The sequence below is a fragment of the Labrus mixtus genome, chromosome 12, assembly GCF_963584025.1.
Source record: "Labrus mixtus chromosome 12, fLabMix1.1, whole genome shotgun sequence".
Lineage (NCBI taxonomy): Eukaryota > Metazoa > Chordata > Actinopteri > Labriformes > Labridae > Labrus > Labrus mixtus.
The window spans coordinates 19,749,889-19,777,023 of NC_083623.1; the positions used below are offsets into that span (position 1 = coordinate 19,749,889).

General features: G+C 39.9%; 1 protein-coding gene across 1 annotated transcript; it reads right to left on the bottom strand.

Moving 5' to 3' along the window:
- Positions 1-14,083: 14,083 nt before the first annotated feature.
- opn8a (opsin 8, group member a) lies at positions 14,084-22,977 on the bottom strand. Its single transcript, XM_061052750.1, has 4 exons — positions 22,757-22,977; positions 20,482-20,816; positions 18,688-19,013; positions 14,084-14,917 (listed from the first exon to the last, which is right to left on the bottom strand). The coding sequence occupies exons 1-4, from the start codon at positions 22,975-22,977 to the stop codon at positions 14,516-14,518; spliced, it is 1,284 nt and encodes a 427-aa protein (XP_060908733.1). The 3' UTR covers positions 14,084-14,515.
- Positions 22,978-27,135: the final 4,158 nt, after the last annotated feature.

Genomic DNA, 27,135 nt, shown 5'->3' on the forward strand with positions numbered 1-27,135 from the left:
GCGCCGATGTCTTCGATTCAGCTGAAGAACTGAGTCGCCAGGGAGATCGTGTTAAAGGGCAGGGCTATACCTTCAGAAAGGGACGCAGAAGAGGAAGAAGCAGAAGAGAAACATCTTAAACTGTGAGCATATTACTGTCTAAATCACCAGTAGGTCCTCTATGGGTTCCATCACCGTTTAATAACCCCCAATGTATAAGAAGTTACGATTAATAATTTAGAATAAATAATTGGTAAAAGTTTTTTTTTAATTCGTCCCTTGATCTATGCTAACACCTATTTGAAAACCAACTGCTGTGATCTTAAATCCCAGTGTGATGTAGGGTAAGGTTGTGATTAAGACAAGGCAATGAAGTAATACCTTTGGCAGATTTGTAGACTCTTTTTTTGAGTGTATGCTCATTATACCCTCCATTATTAAAGTTTTGTTTTATGTGACCTTTTTTTTTATTTTCAAAGTTTGAATTTCCGGACTGTTTTCAAATGCCAATATTCTTTTTACTTTGTTATAAGGCCAGGTCTTCTTTTCAGAATGTAGAGTTGTTTTTTTTTCATATATAGGCATAATTTATAGCCAAAATCTAGCATTTGTGACATAATGAAATAAAAATACACATTAGAACACTTTAATACAAACAAGAATACATGATCAAATGGTAAATGGACTTCTTTTGACTACTTGAAGCGCTTTTACACCGCTCTTTTACACCGCAGGTCACACCTTTCCCTCATTCACACACTGATGGCAGAGGTTGCTATGTAAAGTGCCCATCAGAAGTAACTAATCAAGTAACAAATTCAAACGCCCCTGATGAAGCAGCTGGCGCAAATTGGCGTTAAGTGTCTTGCCCATGGACACATTGGACATTTAGCTGCATTGAATCTAACCCCCAACTTCCTGTTAGGTGACAACCAACTCTGCCAATTGAGCTGCAGCGTCAAGGTGGCATAGTGGATAAGACTGCCACCTCCAAACCAAGAGGTTGAGTGATTGAATATCAAATACACTCTATCACATTTTATTCCTATCAGTTTGGGGCAATAGTTGAATACATGAAACAAAGACATTAAGGGTAGTTAAGGGTTGGGGCTGGTTATCAGGCCTTAGAAGGCCCTTTTTCAGGACTGAAAGACAGATTTGTTTTCCAAACCTCTCACAGCATCATATCTGGATTAGAAAATCAATGTAGGTAACTCAGTGACCCACAGTGTTCAGACAACTTAATAGCATGACGTCTGTTTCTAACAGTGGGGTGCAGGTAGGAGAGTGATTGTGGAAAAATAGCATTTGGATTGGAGGCTGTAAAAGTTTAAAAGGTAAGAGTAAGATGTTTTTTTTCTGGTTTGGTTTCACAATTAACTGTTTTGCTTCACAATTCTCTGCACACTGAGGCCCAGTGGTTAACAGCGGGTGCCCTTTTTATCCCCCTCCCCCTGCTCCTCAGATAGCCTGCACACACCACTGGATTCAAGTGTTGTTGTTTTTGTTTGGTTGTTTTTACAAAAGGCTATCAAAGAGCTGATGTAGCCACTGGGGAAATTAGTCCAAACTATGTTCAAGAGTTAATATTTCACTTACATTTGTGGACATTTTGGCCTTAAAAAATCAAAAGCTTTAGTTTACAAATATAGCACACACACACCATTCTGTATGTGTAATTCTGAGTCTGAGAAATGAAAGAGCAAAAGTACTTTAAAGTGAGTGATAAAAACAACATCAGGTTTGTCAGGCAATTGTGATAACGAGACCACAACATGCAGCTTTGCAGGCCCCCCATGGAGTTTTCACTGTAAACAGAGGAGGTTTTGTTCATAGTCTACACTGCTCACTTAACACATTGTGTTTATTCTTGAGGCCTGTGTTCAATGCATTTCTTATCTCTCATTACTTTAAACTAATTTATTAATACATTGAAACATGCAATGTTTACATTGTTGCCATCTTCATTGCCGGCTGCCTTTTATAATGAGACGTTGGTACATGACCCCTGTGGAACTAGATAAAGTAGGATTAAGAGATGACTCAGCATGCTGGAAAACTGTTAGACCCTGCCCCCCTGACCCATTTGTCATGGTCCCACCCCAAGGCTCAGAGTCGGTGGACAGCAATTCATGAGAACTATTAAACTGGCCATTGGTTAGGACATTCCATTTATACCAAGCCTATCAGAGGACTCTGCACCTATAAGAGGGATCTCTGATCCTCAGTCAAGATGGATCCACACAGGCATCACGCTGGGCTGAAAGCTCCTTGTGAAACATTGGAAAGACGTGGATCTCCCTCCAGCCTTTGGTTCACATAATTCATTGATGTGGCAGACTATGAAGAGTCAACATACAGCCTGGTAAACAGACTAGATCTATACTCCACTAAAATATCAACTCTAATCTTTTGTGAATTAAAAACTGCAACTACTTGCATATACTTTAAAACTAACAAGCGTCACTCTTCTTGGTTAGGCTTACAGCTCCCTGTAGTTTCATGGTGTCATTCAAGTTTGAAAACAGTCGACAGCTAAACACTTTAATGTAGTTTATTTAAAAAAAATGAATTGTCCACTCTAATTTTTTTTTTTATCTCCATACTTTTTGTCAGGCATGTTTGTCTTACATTGGTTGACCTCCTTGGACATTGTAGTCTATCATCTATTGTGTTATGTTGTTGTGAAACATTAAAAATTAAACTTAGGTTAGAAAAAAATGAAAAAGGCTGCTTAATGGATCATATTTTAAGATTTGCTTTAAAATAAAGACCATCACAAATAACATGTGTACATTGCTGCCATATTAAATCCTTAAAGTGAAAGTACAGTATATAATATTGTGATTAAATATTGTTTTTCTGACCCCAAGTAACCCAAAAACAACAACAAAAGGCAGGTAGACATCAATCATGGATTGAAAAAACGATCATGTTTCAACAGTGAGCAGAGGAAATACATTGATTAATGTTGAAATGTAAGATAATGTTTTCCTGTGTGGGTTTGCTTCAAGGATTTTTCAGTCATGGCTGCTTTGCAGTATAGCTGTCATTTGTTCTCTTGCCATGGTATCAGGCACACTTGAGAACCCTTGAGAGTCCCTTTCTTCTCTGATAACCCTTGCTACATGCTGGAATGACATGAGTAGAGGGTCCATGTAGTAGAGTAGTCGAGGCTAATTGAGATGCTGATGATCCTTGTGTTGGAAATGAAAAATCTGAGCACACCAGCTGTGTGTTCCTTGTTACAAGAGCACACATTAATATGTGTGGAGGGAAAGTTTGGGCAGATATTTGCAGATATTTGTCAAAGGATTTGTTTTAATCCTATTCTTACATCCTTCAAAGTCCATATTGCACCTCCTCACGTCCTTGTACCCTCCTTCATTGTGCTCACAGTGAGACTGTAAGAGAGAGTATTACGTCAGAGTGATCAGAGCATACAAAGTGTGTTCAATAAGTGTCTTAGCCTATGTATCATAAAAAGGCATTGACATCATAATGGAGGCGATTATTGTACCTTGAAAGGAGCTGCTAATGAGTGGCTGGTCATTTTCTTCTGTGTGTATGGAGGAGAAAGTGTTTAACATCCCAATTAATTATTGTGTGAGCTGCCCCCTTTTGCCCCCTGGTAGCCTGTGCAGAGGAGCTGTTTTAATGATCTGGTTCATGTAGCCTATTGGTTATGTATTTTCATTCACTTCTTGATCTATCTATTATATTTATCAAGGTTCTAAGGACATCTGGCTCATAGATCACTGCTATTTTGTTCAAATTATCCAAACAAAGGGAATTGTGATGGTTTGTGATGCGCACACACGTCATGTTATAGCTGAAGATCGCAGAGAATTGCCATGCAGTGGGGTGCCAATAGCCTAGGCCCTAGTGGTTATGGCGCGCCCCATGTATGGGGGCTAAACTCCCCAATGCACCATTGCCGCATGTCATCCCTCACTCTCTCCTCCCAACATTTCCTTTCTCTCTTCTAATGAAGGCAAAAATGACCCAAAAATAACTTTAAAAGAAGAATTGCCATACAGAGTCATTTAATTAACTCAGTGTGACATTTATTTTAGGACATTCCTCATTAGGAGTAGGTATTTTGTTTGGTTTAGTAGTTTAGTTTACCCCAGATACCTAAGGTCCAGTGATGTTTATTCGCTGCTTCTCTATCAGTGTAGCCAGGTAACAGGGTAACTAGGTTACAGGGTTGCTTTGGAGGAAAATGAAGTATGTGTTCTTATTATTTTCTCTTCTTTGTGTTTGCCCTCTAACAAGAGGCAAACAAAAATATCATATATGAATGAATAAACAAGTCAATGTCAACTTATTGTGCTCTAGTGTCATGTCAATACCCATGAAAAGATCTGGTTGTTATCTTTCTTTCTCTGTTTGTCTTAGAGTGTGTGTGTGTGTGTGTGTGTTTGTGTGTGAGGAGCACCCCGCCAGCTGCATCATGACAGCATGTTATGTAGAAGAATGAAGAACTGTGAACAACAAAAAAAACAGCCTATACCTTCCGATGAGGTGCCATTGTTTTGCCTATTCTACCTAATCACATTCAATCGTGCAGATTCTCCAACAGATTGTTTGGCGGTTTGCCTTTAGCACTCATTTACCTCGAAACTAAACTTTCAAAGAAAAAAGAGCGTAAACAGGTTTTCACAAAGACATGACCGACTCAGGCTCTTTCAAAGCACTCTAAATGTTTAATGAGACCGAGAGAAAAACATTGCACATTATGTTTTATACTGAAAGTGATTTAATGAGACAGGAATGGAAATGATGTAAACAACTACAAAAACCTCCCAAGTGTTCCTTTTAATTACCATTGACATGTTTTTTTCCCGTTCAGTAGTGGGCATTAAAGGGTTTTCTGTCTTCTTCAGAAAAGTTACCTGCTGTTGTGTTTCTTCAACTGCTGTCAAGAGATCACAACTGAGGTTTTTTATGCAAAAGCTAAGGACGGTATATGAGGCACTTTTCTTTGAGTAAGCTGATTGGTTCAAATCTTTTGCCCCAGTTAGACATAATCAGTGTGGTTATCACACATCTCTCATCAGTCTTCCTTCTTCAGGCTTTGTGAGCACTAATGAAAAAGGGGTGTGTATGGTGGGTCATTTGACACAGTAATTACAGTATCTGCACTTCAGAATGGTATGAAAAACTGCATTGGTGAGCATATTGTGGGAAGCTTGTGTGTCAAGAACAGTTCAGAGGCGCAGATCTTGGTTTAACGCACAGCTACTGTGCTAACTTCACCTGGAGCACAGCTGTAGTACACATAAGCATAACAGCCGGATGTATAACTGCAACAACTCTCATACTCATGATGTAACACATTCCCATGAGCCTTTGCTCCACAAACTGTCGGATCTCAGAGCGATTGTCCATTTTGGGTCTCTACAGTATAAAAGGTAAAAAATGCATTAGCAACGTTACTGCAGCAAAGAATGCAAGACATGAATGGTGCAGAAAGTGGTAGTGCTAGTTCATGAATAAAAGCTCCTGTGTGGAGTCTTTCACTGATCTGAAACAGACTGAATACAATACTGATCCCTCTACAGCAGTGGTTCTCAAACTTCAAAGTTCAGCACAATCGGCAACAAGCAGCTGTCAGTTTTTGATGCATGTACGGACAATCGCTCACCCCCTCTCTCTCTCTCTCTCTCTCTCTCTCTTGCTCTGAAGCTGATGTGATTCTGCTCTATTTTGTTGTCTTAACTCTAGGACCACCAACAGTCTAGACCCCCCTCCAAGCGCCTGCGGAGCGCGAGCCTGCACTCTCACGCGCACTCTCTCTCTCCCCCGCTCCCTCTCGCTCTCTCTCTCAGGCACGCAGCAATTTTATGAATAAATGAAAAATTAAATAAGAAGAGGTTTGAAATATACTTGGGCCCAGGTATCGTATTAGTGGGAAAACACTGGAGATTAAATATTCTCAAACAGGTTGTTGGTATAAAGCATAGACTGTAAAAATAAGCATAGACTGTATAAAATTGTCATTTGTATTGTGCTGCACTTTTTTTTTGATTTGGGCAAATGTCAGAGTTGTGTGGCGTTTAAGTGCCAGTTCTAGCGCTAGCTCTTAGTAGTCCTATAGTGTGGCTGCCAACAGTCAATAATAAATAACCTCCTGTGTAAAATGTGTGTAGAAATAGGCCTACAGTGTGTTTTAACGTCTACCATAATGGTGGTACTTGGAGAGACAAATATTTCCGGAGGTGGTACGCAGTCTAAAAAGTTTGAGAACCACTGCTCTACAGTATGTGACCTATAAGTAAGCAAGACCACCAGCGACAGGACTGGTCATTTCTTTAAAGTAATGCTTCTATAGTAGGGCTGCAAATCCCTGCTGCAGTATAGATGTGAAAAGAAGAGAGTCACAACACCAGGAAGAATAAGCCTCTGCTTACATTTTCAACAGGAAAGATGTGCATTGAATAACATTTTTGAGTGTTAAAAGACAACAAAATTAGAGTTTTGGTTAGAAATTGTATGTAAAGGACAAGATCAGCGCAGAGATAAGAGGTACCATTAATTCGACAGGGGGCACCAGAATTGACGCAAACCAAGAGTTCCTCACATTACTGTAGCACTTTAACACTCAATGCTCTCTCTCAGTGCCTGCTCTTTATTTCTTAAGCGATAGCTGCTGATAGCAGAACTAATGATATGCATGTTTCAATAATATAGTAAGGAACTGTATTTAAAGGAGCTATGTGTAACTCTGACATGTAGCGTTTCAAATGTGTACTGCAGTCCAACTTCAAGACATTAGAGAGAGCTGTCCCCCCGTACATATCTTACATAGTGGTCCTTTAAATCAGACAACTGGTGAAATAAATGAGGAACCTCTTTTTTTCTGTGCCACTGAGGGTTCTGCTGACATGATGACATAGCTCAATTAAAGGTAGTCCCTGGCCTCTTTGAAAAGGCAGAGATGACAGAATTAAAAAAAGTAATTGGATGATTCAGAGTGCTAAAACACACACTTTGTGTTTGTAAGGTGTGTTTTTCTTTTTTTCTTTCTGGCTGTAGCCAGGCTTAATAAATACTTAGATAATGAATTAAACTCCCCCTCCAGCACATTCTTTTGTTTTCTCTGAATTATTTATTCATGTTAAGGCTTATATTTTGTTTACCATGCTCCAAATGCACATGTTAAAACACCACTGTTCTATACTATTTCCTTCTCTTTTGATTTGTAATGTTTTTCCTCATTAAAATTCATAAACTATTGACATGTAATGCAACCTAATCAGCAGCAGTTAGAGAGGTCACTTTTTTAAATCACTGTATGTAATTACTTGAAAAAACAGATGTTTCCATGACCTTATCATATTTTTACAATCTATTAAATTGGAAACAGTATTTATGAAACCTCTCTTTCATGCCCTTAGAGAAAAAACATATTGATGTCCATAAAGATAGATAAACCAATCAGCCCCCCCAAAAAATGTGAGACAGGAAATAAGGAGAGAGAGGTGGATGACATGCTGCAAATGACGCCTGTGGCCCCGTACATGGGCAGCTCTGTCTAAACCAGTGCCGCTCTGCTTTAGTCTGAACTTCATTTCACATTTTTTATTCAGCAAAAACAAGAACTTACATTTGTATATAAAGGTGTATGGTTAAAAACGGTATGTCATCACAGAACCTGACTCAAAAACTGTTTGGTTTCGTTAGCCTTACACCTTTAAACACTTCATGCTTAGCTGTTAATGAAGACTTGAACTGGGACACTGTTTGCCTAAAGGGAAACCTTTAAAACGATTGGTTGGAATAGACTACTTATGTCGCTTAAATGTGGCATGCTTTATCTTGTGTTAGGTTTAGGGTTAGTGTAATTGCAGAGAGAGATTACATCAATTATAGAACATCACTCTTGCACCTTTACCCTTATACAAATACAGTTGAATACATCACCATCCCCTCCCCCACCTCCTGATGGATTACAGAACGATTGAAACCGAACGATTTGGCATTTTGACACCAATTTCATAGAGAAGGTCTTATGTTAAATACACCAAACCTCTTCCAGTTTTCCTGTGTTTCTCTCTGATGAGAACTATAGTATATAACCCCATTGGCCCCAAACTGAGTCCGTCAACGGCAACAGGTTTTTTTTCACACAGAGATACTCTATAGACAGGGCAACTGATTCAAGTATGTTGTTTACAGAAAATACAGAAAGGTGGAGATGAATGTTGGTCGATCATCCGCCCGTTTCATGAGCATTTAAGAAAAAACACATACACAAATCATTATTTAAATGGTTCAGCGCTTCATGGTTAGATCAAGAGACTTTCCTATCCTTAACATTAGATTTCTTTAAAAACACTGCAGGATCGAAACATTTTTATCTGTAGGATTTACAACAGTGAGACATGTTTGATAGATTTCATCTGGTAATGAATGAAAGTAATTACCTGGACAAAGAGGTAAATTACCATAAGTTCAGATTTGTCCTTGTGTCAATCTATTTCTGTTCAGATCAAAAGGGGGGCTGCAGCCTCCACCTCCGTGCATAATTCTTAATTTTCAACTGTAAAAAAAATAGGCTTCTTAACAGTTATATATCATGAATGTAGACTGTTATCAAGCACAACTCAAAGGAACAGCTTGTGACTTCACTTGGATGCACTTTGCTCATCTGTATGTATATTCCTCTACACTGTCAAGTCCATTATGCTAAATATCAGGCTACATACAAATAATTGGCTTTAGCTAAGCCCAATCACTTAACTTTTCATCTGTTCATCAATACCTTTTGTTCAGGTTTGCTATAACTGCAGCGACACCTCAGTGCTCTGTTACAGTTTTGCTCCTCTGCTCACCTGATTCGTTCGGTCATTCAGTACATTTCTCCATTTCCTCCCTCAACCCTGAGCCCTTAGAGACTTAACTGACGTCACCTGGAAAGTGATTATGTGCATGAGGCTGCAAGTGCTTGAAATTGTTTAATAGGAATGGGACAGCACTTCTCTATAACCATGACAGCTTGCAGCATGTTGCTCACCTCAACATTAGTTATTAACGTTAGTTACTTATTATTCTACATTTTTTACTTTCCTCACAACCAAGGTGCTTATAAAAGTTCTTACATGTATATTTTAATTTCTCTGTTGTGGGATAAATAAAGATATATATTCCTCCTGTGTTATATATGTATATCTGCTCTAGGAGTAATATGCTCTCTCTCTCTCTCTCTCTCTCTCTCTCTCTCTCTCTCTCTTGTTTCGAACAAAAAGCATGGAGGAGCATCTTGCTGAGATAAAAAAAATTAGCAATATTTATTTCAGGCAGACTTCTTTTTTTGAAGGTTCAACATTTGTTTCACCTTCCTGCTCTTTTACCGTCTTCCCCTTTTGTCCCTGTCTTTGGACAAAACACGTTTGTGTACCCTTCCATTCTTGCCGACTTCCCCTGAGAATCCTCTGTTTCAAGTCACAATGCAATGAACTATGGGTAACTCCCTCAGACTAACACACTCGATAGTCCAACAGCAGGACAGCCCGAGCTCTCACAGACTTAGCGGGAACACAGATCAAAGTCAGTGGCCCTTTCTGAATTGTCACAGTTCAGTAGGCAGTACGTACTTTTCAGTAGGGAGTTTCAGTATACTGAACTTTTCAGTATGGATACTAATTTCCGGGTTTTATGCAGTATGGATCGGATGGATGCGTGCTTTCAGGAAATTAATTGTATTTTACCACCCACAATGCTGTGCGAAATTAAATGCAAATCGTCACTTCACTCCAAATCAAAACAAACGAGCATGGATTAATTTAATCTTAATTTAAAGTCCCGACTGAAATCGCTACTTTTAGTTAACAACAAAAAAAATTAACAAATGCATACATTATTATAAAACCTTTCCCCCTCTATTTAAATAATGATTTCACTATTTAAATGCGTCTTTATTGGTTTATTTTACTTTATATTCTGTATATTACTGTCTTTCATTTGTATTTGTACTTTCCTTTATGTTATTTAGTTATTTAATCTGTCTTTAACTTGTGATATTGTTTTTTGCTCACCTGACTGTATATGCACATTACTCTTCTTGAGTAAGGCTAAACAAAAAAACAAAAAAACGGGTGAATGCGGCCGGTTCGGGTAACGTAAATGACGCCACTTCCTTACTGAATGAATCAGACGAAGTAGGAACAAATATCTGCCTACTGTGCGCGCCTACTGAATAGTAGATACTAAACAGTAGACAGCACGGATAGTATAGGTACTGTCTACTGTCTACTGACAGATTGAGTAGGTACTTGCACCCAGTGAGTGTGTGAGGGTGGACATGGAGATTCATCCCCTGTCTCTGCTTCACTGTGCCTGCCAGCCATGCCACATCATCAGCCAATTCAACTCACCTGTGCACAGCTGCCTCTCATCTGCAATCAAGCCGGTATAAAAGCCTCTTCTTTTTTCACTCAGACACCAGATTATTCTTTCACGTTCATGTAAGACTTCCCAGCATTCACGCTTGGGTTGATTACCTGGTACCGACTCTGCCTGCCTCTGACCACCGAACCTAGTTGCTCTCCCAATAAATGCTTCAGCCTTTTGACTGTGACCTCAAGTTGACCTTTGTGTACTTGGATCCCTTCTGCTCCTCTCCTGGGCGTGTGTTTTGAAGCGTGCATTCCTGTTGATCTCTGTGGTTCAGTGAGTGCTTCTCAGTGGCCACCCTTGCCCCGTAATAACAATAAATCCAACAGGAGACAGGTGGAAGACCGGTCTGAACCAGATGGGAGATGTTTACGTATTCATGCTGGCTACCCTCTGCATGCTTCTGACCTGTCTCCCGCCTGTCCCCCTGTTGGATTGATTGCTATAGCTGACTGCTGACCTGTTGCCTCCTTGACCACATCCTCAGTCTCTGCTGCCCCATGGTACCATTGCACTCTGTTGAACTTTGGTGAGAGTTTGCCTGTTGCATCTGGGCCTCACTCATCTGTATCTGGATCAGATCTCAGCAGCCAGAGCTTCTGGACTGTTAAAAGACTGTTGTGACTGTGCGACTCTGTATCAGTCAAGAACTGAAGTCATCTGTCATCACGTCTTTGTATAAACACACTACTCTCCCCCGCTGGCTCCGATGAGACAGTCTCACCTCTTTGTCCCCTTCATTACGCCTCTGTGACACGTCACAGGGATGTAAATATTGGGACTTGAGACGGAAGTCTTAACAGGGCTTAAGTAAAGCATTCAATGTTCATTTATATTGAAATGACCATAACGGGAAGACACAAAACCACCTAAACACATTTAATCCAATGCTCAACTAGTAAAACATGATAAGATAATGAAATCACAGTTTTACCGGCAGAACAGTTACTCAAAAAGAGAGCTTGTTAAAAGGGGCTGAACTCTATAAGGCTACAAATAATTGATACCTAATTTAAAAAAAGGCTTCTTTTTTTCAAATGTGAGACCTTCTTTGTTAGTGTGGAGATACTTCCAGAGCTGGTTATTTCTGTTCAGTACAAAGCTTAATTAGCAGAGCAAGTGAACGCAGATCAGTGGGAGTTTCTGCTGTTCACACCTTATATATATTTTTCAGCTAGTCATATAGGCCGGAGCCTTTGCTTGTTGCCCCTCACACTCTGCCCTCCTCACATACTAACTCTGATAATGAGTAAGGCATTTTAGAGAATATAGACCTGAATCTAAAATGACTGCTTATCAAATGTCATTCAATGGAGAGGTCAAGGCTTTAATTATAAATTCAATTTAAAATCAAATTTAAACAGGAAATTAAAATATAATGATCCATAAAAATACCTCAGTTGGTACACACAAACTGTGGAGCATGAATAAAATAAAGGACAGAACATATTTATAACCGTTTATTTATTGTGCTTTGGGTCACAAACGTAATCTGGCTTCTCAGTTCATTCTAAGACACTACATAGTAAGTCTCTCCATTTGATCCTTCATCATTTGTTATTAACTGTGGGCTTCAAAAAATTAATTGGCAGTTCACTATGGTGCATGCACAGAGTGGAGTAAATACCAATCAATCATTCTTTATCCAAGTAATAGAATTCCTCTCTGATTCTTTGTGTGAGACAGAAATAACCCTGTTGCCTGCATTATCCCATCCAGTCCTCCTCCCAGTTTAACCATCTTCCAGTTCCACTTATTTTATGCAAAAACATGTCAATGCTGCAAGCTGTTCTCAAGATTCAATTAGCATAATCCTATTGATGAAAAACAAATATTATGCATTTATACTAGGGACAGTGTGCGTACTATACAAAATTCCCTGTGGCTGAATTCATGTAGAAAAATATATTTACCAAGCCAATGTTTGTTTTGTTAATGTATGTCAGAATATTAGAAATACAAGAAAATTGTACAGCGTGACGGCAGCAGTACAGGTTTTAGATTGTGCATGGTTTGGGTATAACCCGTTGCAACACTATCAACCGGTTGCTTTGGAATTTTTCTTAATTTGCAAACATAGTTTCACAAGTTGTACGGCCCAGACACTGATATAGGCCTATGTGTTGTTTGTGCTGATTTAATGTGTGTTTTGTGAAATGTCGGCATGACTTGATTTGGTGTCAGATGAGTTTTCCCACTGGGGGATAATAAAGTATAGTTTTAAGTTATACCACTGTTTCATGCACACCATAATTCATCACTGACTATTTCTAAAGCAGCTGGTTGACCTCGCTCAGCATGCAGGGTTGAAACGATGCAACATGTCCACTAAGACTGCCCTGGGAATTATACAAAACAGAGTTTACTGCAGATGGAAAACTCGTTGGAGGCACGAAGGGGAAGGTCACACTCACAAAAAAATGTCTGCGACCTTTTTTTCCCGTCCTTCAGCTGTGCAATTTGAGAACAACACATCCTGCTTCTTTTTCCCCCTGTGGTGACCTTCAAGCTTGGTTGTTATGCATGTATATAAAGAAAATGTTATTTCATTTCTGGGAGCAGAAGAATTGTACATTTGCCTTTTGCTGAGTGTTGGAGGAGATTGACACGTCTGTAGGCTAAATTTTGTATCTAATTATAACAAGCGCAGCATGTATGTAGCAAAGTATTAAAATGGATACATGGGGAAACAACTAGTTCAAAAATAACCAAGACATCATATTTAATTAATAAATCTTAGTGGTGCAAGTAGCTAGATCAAGAAATAGTCTGGCACCCAAAAATGAAAAAAAATGCAACAACAGGAACTTGTTATTCTCCCTTTTTTTCTTTTCTTTTTTGTATTCAATCGACTAAGGCCAGTGGATCCCAAACTTTTTCTGCCAGGCCCCCGCTTTGGCAGGAAAATAGTTTGCCTGCTGGCATGGAGAGTTATTGCCTCTCATGCATGCGCAGAACGTATGTGGTGGTTGGCCGTCGGCTGTATTCTTTGCGATGTGTTCAAGTGCAACTTTTTTGCCAATACAGAGGCGACGTGAGGCGGCGCCACAGTCGGCCTTCATCGCCAGTAGTTCTTTGCCGTCTGCTTGGTGTGTCAGGGCCTTTAGGCTGTCTTGATACAGCAAGCTTGCCTTTTATTTTTTTGCCAGTCTTACACTAAGTGAATTTGCCCCTTGCTCGCTAGAGCTAACAACCTGTAAGCTTAACACCAAGTGTGACACATAATTACTTATAAAAGTGCACCATCTTCATTGAAAGCTTTTAGTTTTGTACCTAATAAAAAGGACAACAAGTTTTAATAGATAGCTTAAGATTTTCCAACATTTGTTGGATTTTGTTTTGTTTTACAGAAAAACATTGCTGTTTCATTCCTTTACAAGTCTCGACTAAGCTAACAAGCTCCTCAATAGCTAGAGCCCATAGCCGTTAGCATAGCATCAAGGTTGAAAACATTGGGAAACAGCTAACACTACCAAACAATTGCCTGGCATAGAACCAACCTTTCTCAAGTATTAAGTTAAGTTCAATCAGGAGAGACAATTGAATAAAGACAATTATTTATTACAATGAAATATGGAAATGTTTCTCGACAGAAATATTTTGGCGCTTGGACTCTACAGGGTGGGCGATGTGTAGAATGACAATTCTTAGCAACGTCAGAATAGATTCCCCCCATGGAGTCCAGACACTGGTGGTGGTGAAGCTGATGACTTGATGAGATCAGATGGGATGAGACATGATGGATGATGATTCTGCGAGATGGCGGTGTTGGGGAGGAGGAGGGGCGCACGAAACATCAGCATAAAGGGACTAAAGGAGAGAAAGAATCATATTTAATAGGGGAGCAGAGCGATGATAGGTTGAAAATAAGGGCGGAACACCATGCCATTGGTTAGGTGAGTACCGCTGACGAGACAGCTGATTAACCAATGACAGCCCCCAGAAGATGACAGCGGAAACAAGAGTAAGCGTGCAAAAAAGATGAATGAGAAAGACCCGATCGTGAAGGCAGTTATATAGTCTTCCTGACTGAACTTACGCTAGAGCTTCATTTAAACAGCTACTTGAGCTAATCATATTTTGATTGTCATTGGAGTGGCTAAGTTAAGTAAGTCAAATAGCAATGCACACTTCCTCACATAGGTAGAGTATCAGCCAAAGGCATTATCTGACTCCCAGAATGACTCCCAGGAGCTCCCATTAGACCAGTACAGGTTTCATTAGTCCTTGTTCCAAATAAGGTGCAGTCAGAACCTTTGACAAGTTTGTCTTCCAGTTTGCCTCCTTTGGCAGGTGAATTGGCCTGAAGGGAACAACAAAGCATCAACCTCTGCAGGTACAGAGGCTTGTGCCAGGACGCACGCTGGAAGATGAAATAAATGAGAGGGTTGTACACGGTGGAGCTCTTGGCAAAGAGGCAAGGTAGCAGGGTAATGAATGGAGTCATGTTGTCTTGCTCGTGAAACATGCTCCACCAGCTCACAGCCACGTAGGGTGCCCAGGCAACAAGGAAGCCTGAACTGATCATCACAGCCATCTGAAATAAAAAGAGCAGGGTTTGGCATAAAGAGTAAAGAGAATAAAACAAGGGGAAATGACTTTGGTGAAGGAGGTCAGAGGGATCCATAAAAGGAAGGAAGAGGTTGAAATAGAAGAAACATTCAACAGCACTCTGCATTATGAAACCATTTCCAAGTATGGTTGGACAATTTTTGAAAGAAGGCTTATGTGATTTCATGTTGAGAGTTGGATAAGACGATCAATATCACTCGTGTCTGTGCCATAAATATGAAGCTTCCAACAGAGGCTAGATTATTTAACACATGGCAGGGTCTGCTTCCTTCTTTTTTTTACGTGATTTACAAGAAACCTTGTGTTTAGAAAGGTTTGGACAAAAAACTATGCTCTATAAGTTAGGAAAACATATTGGAATGGGTTTCATCAATGATCAAAGACTATTTTTCGTACTTTATTTTTCTTCACACAGGGCATGAACCCTCGTCTCATGGGGGAAAGTCCTGTGTTTTTTTTCCCACGGATGGGTTTAAATTGGACTTAGTTTAAATCCTGGTCAATCTGTAGGAGAAACTGGAGGCTACCTTGTGTTTGCGTGCTATGCTGCTGAGTGCTGTGACAAATCACAGACAACTTAGGAATCTGAATAAAGTGATAGAGGAGGAAAACCCTCTCAAAAACAGGCCTTTTGTTTTTGGTTGATCCTAGCATAAATCCAACGGTAAACGGTCGAATTATTGGATTTCCCCGTTTTTAGTTTTGGGGAAAAGCTAAACTATAGACTTACAGACATGAGATATCAATTTGCTTTTCCAATTAGTTCTTACTAACAAAGCACACAAGTGTTTAATCTAATATAGTCAAAGTTTCTTTTGAACTTGCTTGAAGCATTGATGAAGTAAAGCATCTATGATAGTAAAGCCTGACAGCAGCATAAAGCCTCATAGCTGATAAAAAGTTAACTTGAAACACCAGAGAATAAAGTACATTTCAGGGTAGGATGATATGTTGTGTTAATCATATTGATGATTTGTGAGCGATTACTTAACATAAACAGTGCTTTAAATAAGTGAATTTAATAGTATAAGGGGCTGTCATCATATTAAATTACCCATGTGATGCTTTTGTTAAATCATCTTGTATGAGGGATTTGACTGTTTGTTTCATTGTAAGTCATTAACATAAGCTGTTTTCACATGTGCCCTCCTGAAATTTTTAAGAATATTTCGGGCAGACCGGCCCTGAAATCTTAATGAGTTGCTTGTTCACACATTCACCTCGCAGCTTCTGTGCCTCTCGGAGGAGAGTGGGGGGATCTCAGGACAACAGAGATGACGTCAAAAGAATGACGCAGAAGCAGCGGACAAAGCAACAGCGTCTGTTGAAAATGTTTGCATTGATACCAATGCTTTGTGTAGTTTGACACATTCACATAATCAACAAAAGAGCAGAGAAGAGCATACTGGAAAACAGAAAACATAATGAAGCATGATTGTGCGCTGGTTGCAGCATATGAACGTCATCACCCCTTTTACCTGGAATTTTCTGAGTGAAAAATTTGTTTGAGTATGCACATGCAGATAACTGAGAACATTTTAGAAATGTTTCAGGAGTTTAGTGCAAGTGTGAAAGCACAGCATGTCTGTGTCCTCCGTCTATTATAATTATTATTTTTATTATTATTATTATTTTTTTTTTTTTAAGTTTTATTTTTGGGCTTTTTGGGCCTTTAATGGAGAGATAGGACAGTGGATAGAGTCGGAAAAATCAGGGAGAGAGAGAGAGGAAGGATATGCGGGAAAGGAGCCACAGGTGGGATTTGATCCTGAGCCGCCTGCTTGGAAGACTACAGCCTCCATACATGGGGAGCGAACACAAACCACTGCGCCACCAGTGCCCCAAATTTTTTTTTTTTAAACTATAACTGACTGCTGGAGGTTAAATCACAAAGGATTTTACTATTTAATAATAAAACATAAATGAATGGTTCTTAATTAAGGATGACTAGCAATACTTTGAAAATTATTCTTCCCAAATTCCCCATAGCACTTTATGAAGAGTCAATAATTCATCCCTTGAATAGTCCACTTCATCAATATTCCTCTCTTCACATCAAGGAAAATGAAGTGGATCAATGAGGTCACCATAGTAATTCCCATGTGAACATGAATGCAAACAAATGCAGAGCATGTAAAAGCATAAATGAGCATGCCCAAGGTCTGTTTGGTTCATCATGATGCACACTTGAATTCAAGTGTAAACAATTTGGCAAATACAGATCATTGAGAAGATATGCAATGGTTCCATATTATGAATGTTAAACAACGGTTCAGTTGGAACCCTAACATACAAGTTAATCTGTGCTATTTGAGCTAAAAGGGTTTGCTTTCTGTCTGCTCTTGTGTGAGGGAGCAGCTTGGTGGCTGTGATGCTGAGAGCAGAGTGAAACAATGCATTTCATGAATACGTCACAGGTTTCAGCTATTTTGATTGCCTGGGCAGAGTAGATGGATAAAAGGCATCCATTTTCTTTAATCAAGTGGCCTGCTTCTCTATAAATAAAAAGGTGGACTTCCAGACTTTCAGACAGAATTAATGAATCCACATCTCTGAAATGGAACGTGGAAACAAGCTCCAGCGCAGCTAACAAATTGGTATTTTAGATTAACCTTTTAGCAATCGTGTTGGAGAACATGAAGTGAAAGAGCCACGTTGTAGAGTAAGCACTTGCATACAAACAAATGCACACACTCTGACACATGCTCTGTAGCAGGGGGGCTTTCACACATCTATAAGACTAAATCTGCGTTTTTCCTAGAAATCAAGGTGTTATGACACAATGACGTGTCACTGACCTTGAGTGCCTTTAAGCACTATTGGAAGATCAATGAAACACTTTCTCTTCTAATCTCCTGTAGACAAACTCTCACCATTTCAAAGTTTAAAACTGCTGCTTTACTTGGTTACATTTTTATCAACAAAATCCCTATAAAGATAAACTCTCTGTTTCATCACTAGCCCGCCCGATTTGTAAATGAAGGCAAATGTTTGATTCAGTATAAAACAAACCAATAAAAAGTAGTATCAGCTTCAAAATTTTGTGGAAATTGTTTGCCTTGTGATCTCATTTTAGCACCCCTTTCCCATCACCCTCTTCGTCTTCTGCACACTCATGAATATGCACTGACACACTCAGTGAATGCACATAGCTTCACACGTGTGGACAGACAATTCTTATGCTGCTTTGATCAGACGTACAACATAGGCTTTCAGATCTCATGAGGAAACTTATATATATTTCCATTACCTCACATAGAAGTGATATACACTTATACCAAGGAGTAATGGAAGATATTTCTACAACCCTTACAAGAAAGACCACTCTTTGTCAATTGCTCTTATTATCTATAATAGACTGTTTTCACCAGCACAGTGTTTGTTGCTACCGTTGTCTCTACGTCTTATTTTTTGTGTACTTATTTATTTTATTATCTCTCTCATGCCCAAGTTTCATGAACATAAGAAAAAATGTTTAAATAGATGAACCAAGTCTTCAATGAAAAGAAAAATGCAGAGCCTTGTGTGATTATTGGTGGTCTTTGCAGTTTTAAATGGCTGTGTAGCTTTGCACAAGAGAACGTGTCGCAAGAGCAGCAAAAACCTCTTAATCAAGATATGCATTTCACCAATTATGTCCTGTGAGATATCTCCTGCGATTTCTCCTGAGATTTCTCCTCCCATCAGGGAGAGAAAAAAGGGAATCAATACAGCATTGACAATCTTTATACTTACAAGAGTGATTTTCCTCTCCACATTGCCATACTGAAAATCATTGCTCTGGATGGATTGGTAAGCCCTGTGTAGGTTCCAGGCAATACCAAAGTAGGTGAAAAGGATGACCAGACAGGGGAGGAATGTGCAGAGTACAGACAGAGTCACGATGAAGGTGGAGTGGTTTAGAGACGCCCCATATCCGGTCCAGTCTATCGAGCAGGCTAGTCCATACGGCTCAGGCCCGTAGCTTCCCCAGCCCACCAGAGGAAACATGGCCCACAGACTCGCATACAGCCAGATCCCGGTGATCACCATACTGATGGTTCTCCTCTGGAACTTAATGCCTGCACACAAACCCATTAATAGATCTGTTAGGAATGCATGAATTTGACTTCTGTTATTATGCTTTTGCATCAAAAAGCATAATAAGCAAATATGTAATAATTGCCCTTTTTAATTGGCAGAGCATGAAAGTCTGATCTATAAGGAAATCATACCAGTGCAAAACCATAGCAGTGCAATCAAACATGTACTGTGAAATCGACTATTAGAGTTCTGCTTTTTGATTTAAGAGAAGATCAGCCTATTATTACGAGTCATGGCAATATCATCTCAAATGCTACCTGCATCATCTGTTTCTGAGTAGAATGTTTTTAACTGGATATGAAACAGACAAAATTCAATAATTGGGCCTCTGTATGACTTCTATTGACAAAACAGTCCATAAAAACAAACAGTTTTGTCGACAGGGGTTTATCAAAATGTTTCCCAAAGTTGCTTGAGTCAAAATAACACAAGAGTCAGTGTTGTTGTTCTAAATATCAGTACGACTGTGTATATACAGTTCAACAGCACAACAGTCCAGTTCATATTTGTTTTTTTCTTTAATATTTAAGTCACCCCTATCAACACATCTATCTCTGCAACTTGACTGTTTTCAAGAAACACAAAACATTTTTTCTGCACACTAACTCCCTGTATGACCAACAGTGACAATTCATTGAGCTTAAACGTTACTTAAGGCAACATGTCCACCATTTTCACCCACATCCTACACTCACCCAACAGCCGACACATACCCACAACACCGACAAACACACCTCACTCTTGTTGTAAATTGTTATTATTTTTGTCAGCTTTTGTAATAAACTTTTGCACTGCTTAGTTAAACCGTACGTGTCCCTTGTTTTTGTCATGCCGGGTCATGACATCGGTTTCTGAGGATACACAAAGATGTAGCACCAATGGGTTTTAGGTTTCCTCTTCAGAAAAATTGTGGCCACTTAAAATGAAATAGTATAGTGTGTAGAAATGCAAAAGATGTAAAGTAGAGGATCTTTAAAGAAATAAGACTTATTGCTTGACCACAGGGGCTGCCAAAATGAACACAACATGAAATTACCCTTTAGCTGCTTTAACAGTCAGGACTCTTCCTGCATTCTCATACAATAAGCTATTCACTGCCATGGTGCAGGAAGGAAACAAGCATCAGCGTTAATGTCACGTATTGCTTCAGTTTTATGTATTATTCAACAGGCCTTGCTCTCTAGAAAGACTTGATCTTAATTTGGTCTTCAACAATCAACGATTTTCCCAAGAGCTTTAGTCTAATTGAGTCTAATCCCACCCTACTGTCAGTAACACTAATTATATAAATTCAAAAGGTTTCTCCATCATTGCATTAAGATGGGATAATCCCAGTGACATTTGACTTAATTAACAGCTTGCCCTTACATAGTTTTTTTTTTAAGTCATCTGTTTTTCACTTGGAGGTTACCTGATCGTCTTCAAATCTCATTTAGGGTAGACTACCTGTCTTTGGAGGACTTCCTGTAACCAGGTACCTGACCATCCCCATCACAGCCAGAGTCATGATGCTGGTCACACTGAAGATCATGCCCATCAGGCCGTAGTAGAGACAAGAAACGTCACCTCCAATCCAGGAGTGGTTGAAAGATGAAGCAATGGATAGGGGGTACATGCTGAGGGCCATGCCGATGTCTGTGACAGCCAAGTTCACTGTCAGCAGCTCGGGGGCTTTGAGAACGGTGAGGCGACGACATGCACTTACCAGGACTGCTGCATTCCCAAGGATAGAAAAAAAAGCTGATGGACAGAAAACAGAAAGGAAAGAAAGAGCACACTTTCTATATTAACGATACAAGAAAAACTAAAGTTTAATTTTACCAAATATTCCAAGTTCCTCATTTTAGCACAGGCGGCTAGCTGTTCCTTTGCTATTCCCCTTAAACGAAAAGTACGCTAACCAAAGCCTAAAATTACAGCTTTGTTCTAGACAAATTACAACTATACGAAATGTACTTTATTCTCTTAATGTCACTTTTTGTTTTCTCATAAGATTATGATTTTCCTTTTTCATTTCATTTTACCGTTATTTATTCTCGAGAAATCATTGAGGGCAAGCCCTCATTTACAATGACGTTGAGAGTACAATTAAAACGAATAAGAGACAAAAAAGACAAAAAACAACAAAGACAAAATACATAGATTATAAGACCAGAAGAATAAGCAGTAAGCAGGTAACTACAGTTAATAACATTTACACTCATGAGTACAGTGAGCTGTGATCAAGTTTTTAAATTGACCCATGGTAACCATTGTATTGAGTTTTAATGTGTTTTGTATTGTGTTCCAGGTGTTTGCAGCACAATAGGTGAAGGATGTTTTCCCAAAGTTTGTTTTTACATGTGGAAGCGTTAACATTAGCCAGTCACTTGATCGAGTCAGATACTGATTATCAGCCCAGATTAATAAAGAAGTGATGTATGCTGGTAGATTACCCGCAAGTGATTTATAAATAATAATTAATAATTTTAAATCAAGGAGTGCATTTTGTAATTTGTGAAGTGCTTCTTGTAAAGTTTCCATTGCTAAATGTGCAGTCTCAGCAAAACAATACAAAACTGTGTCGTCAGCGTAGAGATGGGCCTTACAATTTGTAAATACAGAAGCAATATTATTAATATAGATCGTGAACAGCACAGGACCCAATACAGAACCTTGTGGAACCCCTTTTGATAGTGGTAAGTATTCAGAGCGATCAAATTGTACAGTCACACATTGCAATCTATTAGACAGATAATTCTGGAACCAAATGAGGAGTTGTTAAAACCAACATGATGTAGCCTCTGCAGGAGTATGGTGTGATCAACAGTGTCAAACGCTTTAATTAAATCAACAAAGAGGGCAGCACAGTATTTCCCTTGATCAACAGCAGATACAATATTATTTATGACAAAGGTAATTGCTGATGTGGTGCTGTGTTTTTTTCTGAACCCAGACTGGTGAGGACTTAATACAGAATTTCTTGAAAGGAATGATTTTAGTTGATTGTTGACTAATGTCTCCAGGATTTTAGAGAGGCTGGACAGTTTGGAGATTGGCCGGTAGTTGTTGAGTTTGTTTTTTTCGCCGCCCTTATGCAGAGGGACGATGTGTGCTGACTTCCAAACCTGAGGGACAACTCCAGTGGTGATTGAAAGATTAAAAATATAGGAAATTTGTTCCTTGATTAGAGGGGCACAGAGTTTTAAAAAGTACGGCTCTAGATTATCTTCTCCCCTTGCTTTCCTAATATCGATAGAGTGCAGAGCCTCCATTACAGCAGAGGAAGTGAAGGCCTGTATAGTAAATTTAGGGGAATGGTTGTGGGAAGGAGGAATATGAGCCAGCGGCCGGATATTAACAGTGTTTCCAGAGTACAATGTTTCAAACTGAAGGCAAAATGGAGGTTAAAAGCACGGCAAATATCTGAAGTTTTATTTGTTTGGCCTTCATTTAAAATAACATAAGAAGGGAGAGATGGGGAGTATTTATTTTTATTTATATTCACTGCTTTCCAGAATTTTGATGGGTTTGAAGAGCAACTAGAAATCAACTCCTGGTGATAAGAGGTTTTAGCTTTTCTCAGTGAATATGTGCATTTATTTCTGAGTTGTCTGAATAAAAGCCAATGGGCTGCTGTGCCTGTCTTTCTTGCTAATGCCCAGGCTTTGTCCCTTTCCTTTAAGAGTAATGCTAATTCAGTGGAGAACCACCATAGCCTTGGCACCAGGGGAAGCAGTACGTCATGGCCGTTTTGGATTTAATCCTTCTGATTATGGAATCACCGATAATCAAAGAGGCCGGAGGGTTGGACCAGGAGTTTGGAGCCGCAGCATGATCACGGCAAGCAGTGACATGTTTCCAGCTGGGCCGTGGGGATCCGGCGCGTTGGTCAGAGCGGGTCGGCTTTGGTTCGGGGACCCGAACCAGAGAGTTCACCACGGGGTGAGGGGTGAATTGCATGCACCCCGGTCGCGAGGGTGTTCTGAGTCTGGAGCAACGGTCAGCAGGGGAGGAGGATCGCCTTGGCAAGGACGTGGGAAGTGGAGGCGAGGCCTTTTCCAGAGATGACCGGGGCGCACAGCAGCCGGCGAGCGGGGGAAAATCCTCGTCATCCAGGATGGCAAATTTGTTCGAGAGCCGGATAGCTGACAGTGGAGTGGGGCGGACTGGGGGGTTCACACCATGTTTACTTTTCCGTGCAACCTCCCATGGCTCTTTCTGGCTTGGAGTGGAGCTTACAGGAACTTTGGGTTTAGCTCCGAGTTGGACCCAGTTGGACAGACTGTGCGGCGGCTATGTCCAGGCATGGAACAGTGGAGTCCAGTTGTCCGGCCGTCGGAGAGGTGATAGCGGGACCAACTGCGACCAAGGAGTCCAAAATCCGCTCTTCATCCTTGAGCTGATACAAGATGGATATTCTCCCTTCAAGCTCGGAGATTCTCTGGGTAAGGCGAAGACAGCTGTCGCAGCCAGACGGTGAGGTGAGTGAAGGCATGACTCCTGGGGTCCTGGTACCCAGGGAGTAAGTCACTGTAGCAGATCGGCCCTTCGGTGAGCAAGTCTGTTAGCAATGCTAAAAACAAACTAGGCAGCAACTTGTCACAGCCAGAGTTAAAAATAAGTAAATACGTTTCCGATTGCTGTACACTTTATAACAGTATAGTATAAGTATAATATAGTAGTATAGTATAAGTAACAAGTATAAAATCCACTCGAAATCCAATGTTATCGTTTAAAAACAGTAATACAGGGATATCATCAGAGTGTAAGCAATGTCTCTCTCTCTCAGCGTGTCGCTCAGCGTGTCGCTCAGCGTGTCGCTCAGCGTGTCGCTCAGCGTGTCGCTCAGCGTGTCGCTCAGCGTGTCGCTCTGTTTCAATGGATTTCACTTTCAATTTGAAAAGTGGAGTGGTTTTGAACATGGCCTTGGCTAAGGGGAGGCCATGGGTAATGAACTCCTTTGTATTCGGCCATCATACATATCCCACTGCTACCAACACACTACCTGACACATGATCTGGCCTCTTGGTTAGTCTTATTGTTAAACTTTTATGTTATATTTACTTAATTTCATGTGAACACGATGTTACTGACCATAAAGCTGTCGAGCTAAAAGCTGAGCCAAGAGAAATATCTCTGATATCTTGCAGAGTTGGAGCTAAGATCTGATCTCCTTGTGAGGGAAACAATTTATTGTTAAAATCTATAGCTTTTGATAGACAACTTCCAGAATAACATTATTTTAAAGGACCTTTTTCACTTTTTCTTTGCAGGTGACCATAGTTTAAGCAGGATATTGCACATCAAGGTGTTCATTATGTCATTATGCAACAGTCCTAAACTGATGTTGGAAGGTTTTGGCATCCACAACGTCCTTAAATTCTGGATAATTGACACCTCGCATTATAATTTTCTTGATCTCACCCATCGCTGGTGGGTGATACATACATACATTCCAATACGTTCCAAGAAAATAAATAGCTTTTGAAGTCTTCTGATACTTCTCTAATCCTTTCACAACAAAGGCCAGGGCTCATTAGAGCATGTTCTGCTGCTCTAAGTGTTCTGTTTGAGGTGCAATGTGCTGTGAATTCTGAGATGTGATCATTCACACAAAGGTTGCAATGTGCTGCTACTTCAGTAACTCCTGCCTCCAGTAAATTCAACAACCATTTCCTTTCTACTGTCCACAGTCCCTGTGGCGTTATCCCCCCCCCCCCTCAGGCTCACGGACTTGTTGGTTCTCATACCATGCCTGGTTAACTCCAGACTCTGCTCATCTCAAAATAGAGAGTGTTTGTGAGATGTTGAGACTGGCTCCAATCATCATACATATTCTGCTTTTTCCTGCTTTCTCTGGCCGCATATTCAACAACCTTACTGACACAAAGAAACTTAAACATGGAAATCATGAATTCCATGTATTTCACAATTTCCAACCCCCTTCATTGTCACATATAGATCTTGATCTCTAGAGTTGGCTATTTGTTGAATTCTAATACCAACACAATTAGGTATACAACTAAGGAAATATACTTCTGCTGAGTGGTTTGCCTTCTAGCACCCCTTTTATTTGCTTCCCATTTCATCTTGTGCTCTTCTAACTACTCAATGTGGTTGTACTGGACTTTTTGGTTAATGCCCAGTTAACTTCAGAGAGAAGGTTCTCACCTTTGCTTCATGTACAGCCAGACAAAAACAAAGTACTATGTTAATTTGTGTCATGGTATAGGAAGATTTAAGTCCAGCATGTGATGGCCCTCTGTTAAGTTGTGTCTTCTCTTTTGTGTTGCAGGTACATGTAATTGGTAGGCGTGACTGAGAGCACCTGGGTCCAACTTTTCTGCATGTGCCTTGTTTCATTGCATCAGCTCCCTTTTCCATCCAACACATAATACACTTTTCACATACCAACTCACATACTGACTCCACTGACTTCCAAACCTCATCTTCCTAAGTGGTAATTTGATAACTCTCATTTTGTTTGCCATGGCCTTTGAGCCGGTCATGACAGTGCCCTCTGAATCTCCTTTCCCACCATACACAATAGGGCATGGTGCAAGAAAGTCACCCAAAGCCATTTTAGAGATTGATGTAGTCAGATTAAGCTTATTGCATTTAAAGCTATAGACACAGGAACAGCCTGTTCTGAGAAGAGCTGAATTAATAGAGGGGTTTATGTATGCTGTCAGGATCAGAGTGGATTTTGAACAAGTAACTTTAAAGACATGTTTTGGGGAGCTCTAAGACTTATTTAAACTGAGACTTATTTAAAGTTTTTTTTTAATGAGCCAGGCTATGGTCAATCCTCTCTGTTTAGAGTCTTTGGCTAAAATAAGAGCTTTTATTAATCTCTGCATGAAGCAAAATGTAGTTTTTCACTAGGTGTCAATCAATCATAGGTGTCAGCTGATGGAAAATGCATTGATCATGTGTGATGAGGAGGAGGAAGATCTGATTAGGTTACTGGATTACATACATTTAAGGTTAATCATTAAAATTTCAAGCAGGTTATCAATACATCTGACCTTTTGCTGGAAAGAGTTATCAAAGCATGTGCCTCCCAAAAAAATAAAACTATTGGATATGAAATTGCATATTTTCGGCTTATGAATCCTCCATTAGATAGATTGGTTGATGTGTTCAATGGTTTAACCTGCTTTACATAATTTATCTCTCTTGCATAAGCATGTGGAAATTTAATTGATACAAACAGCAACATTGTGCTGACATGCGTTCATTTTATAAATAGTCCCTTTAATCTGTGAAAAAGCATGTCCCTCCCTAGTCCTAATGGAATTTGATCTCCCAGAGCACCTTTGACACAAATCATCGGCATTCATGCATTATTCATTAACTTTGTGGACACTTTTCTATCGGCAGATTTGTGGTGATAAACTCCACATATGCTGCGCATACATTTAGCATATTGAATGGCTTTGGAGGGCTTTTTTAATTCACTCCAACATTAAGGGATTTCAGTGGTGGAGGGAGTTCAATTTGCTCCAACCATTTCGAAGCACAATCATAAAAAGGTGAATAAAATGTCTTTTGAAGTGGCCTAGGTTGAAAGAGTGGCGAGACGGGGAATTATTTCAAACTACAAACATACTTTTTTGGCCAGGGAAAACAAAGTGTTGCTGAGGTCAGAACTCTTAGTTCCTAAGTGAGTTAACACCAAGGAATTATTAGCAATGTATTAATAGGACACCAATATTTCAACCTTACGTTGTGCATGCAAGGGGTATCGATTGGTATTCATCTTTTCTTCCACAGTCCAAAAACAGGCATGTTTGGCAAACATTTGCCTGACTGTCTCTGTTTGTCCGCCCCTTTGATGAACTGGTGGCCCAGCAGGGTGTACTCCTCTCACCTAATGTGAGCGGGGATCAGTGCATATAAGGATTATCAGTATATCAAATTGATAGATAGATGGATGTTGGGACGGATGCCAGGCAATGTTGAGAACTCATGCTGTTTATGAAACACTCTTAGAACAGCTTTGAAGATGGTCTATCTCCCGCCAGCAGCACTGATTGCCTAATCGTTGGTTCCCTCGTGGGATTCATTGGACAGTATGAGTGGACAAATTCAAACGTAAATATAGAACAGCTTGTT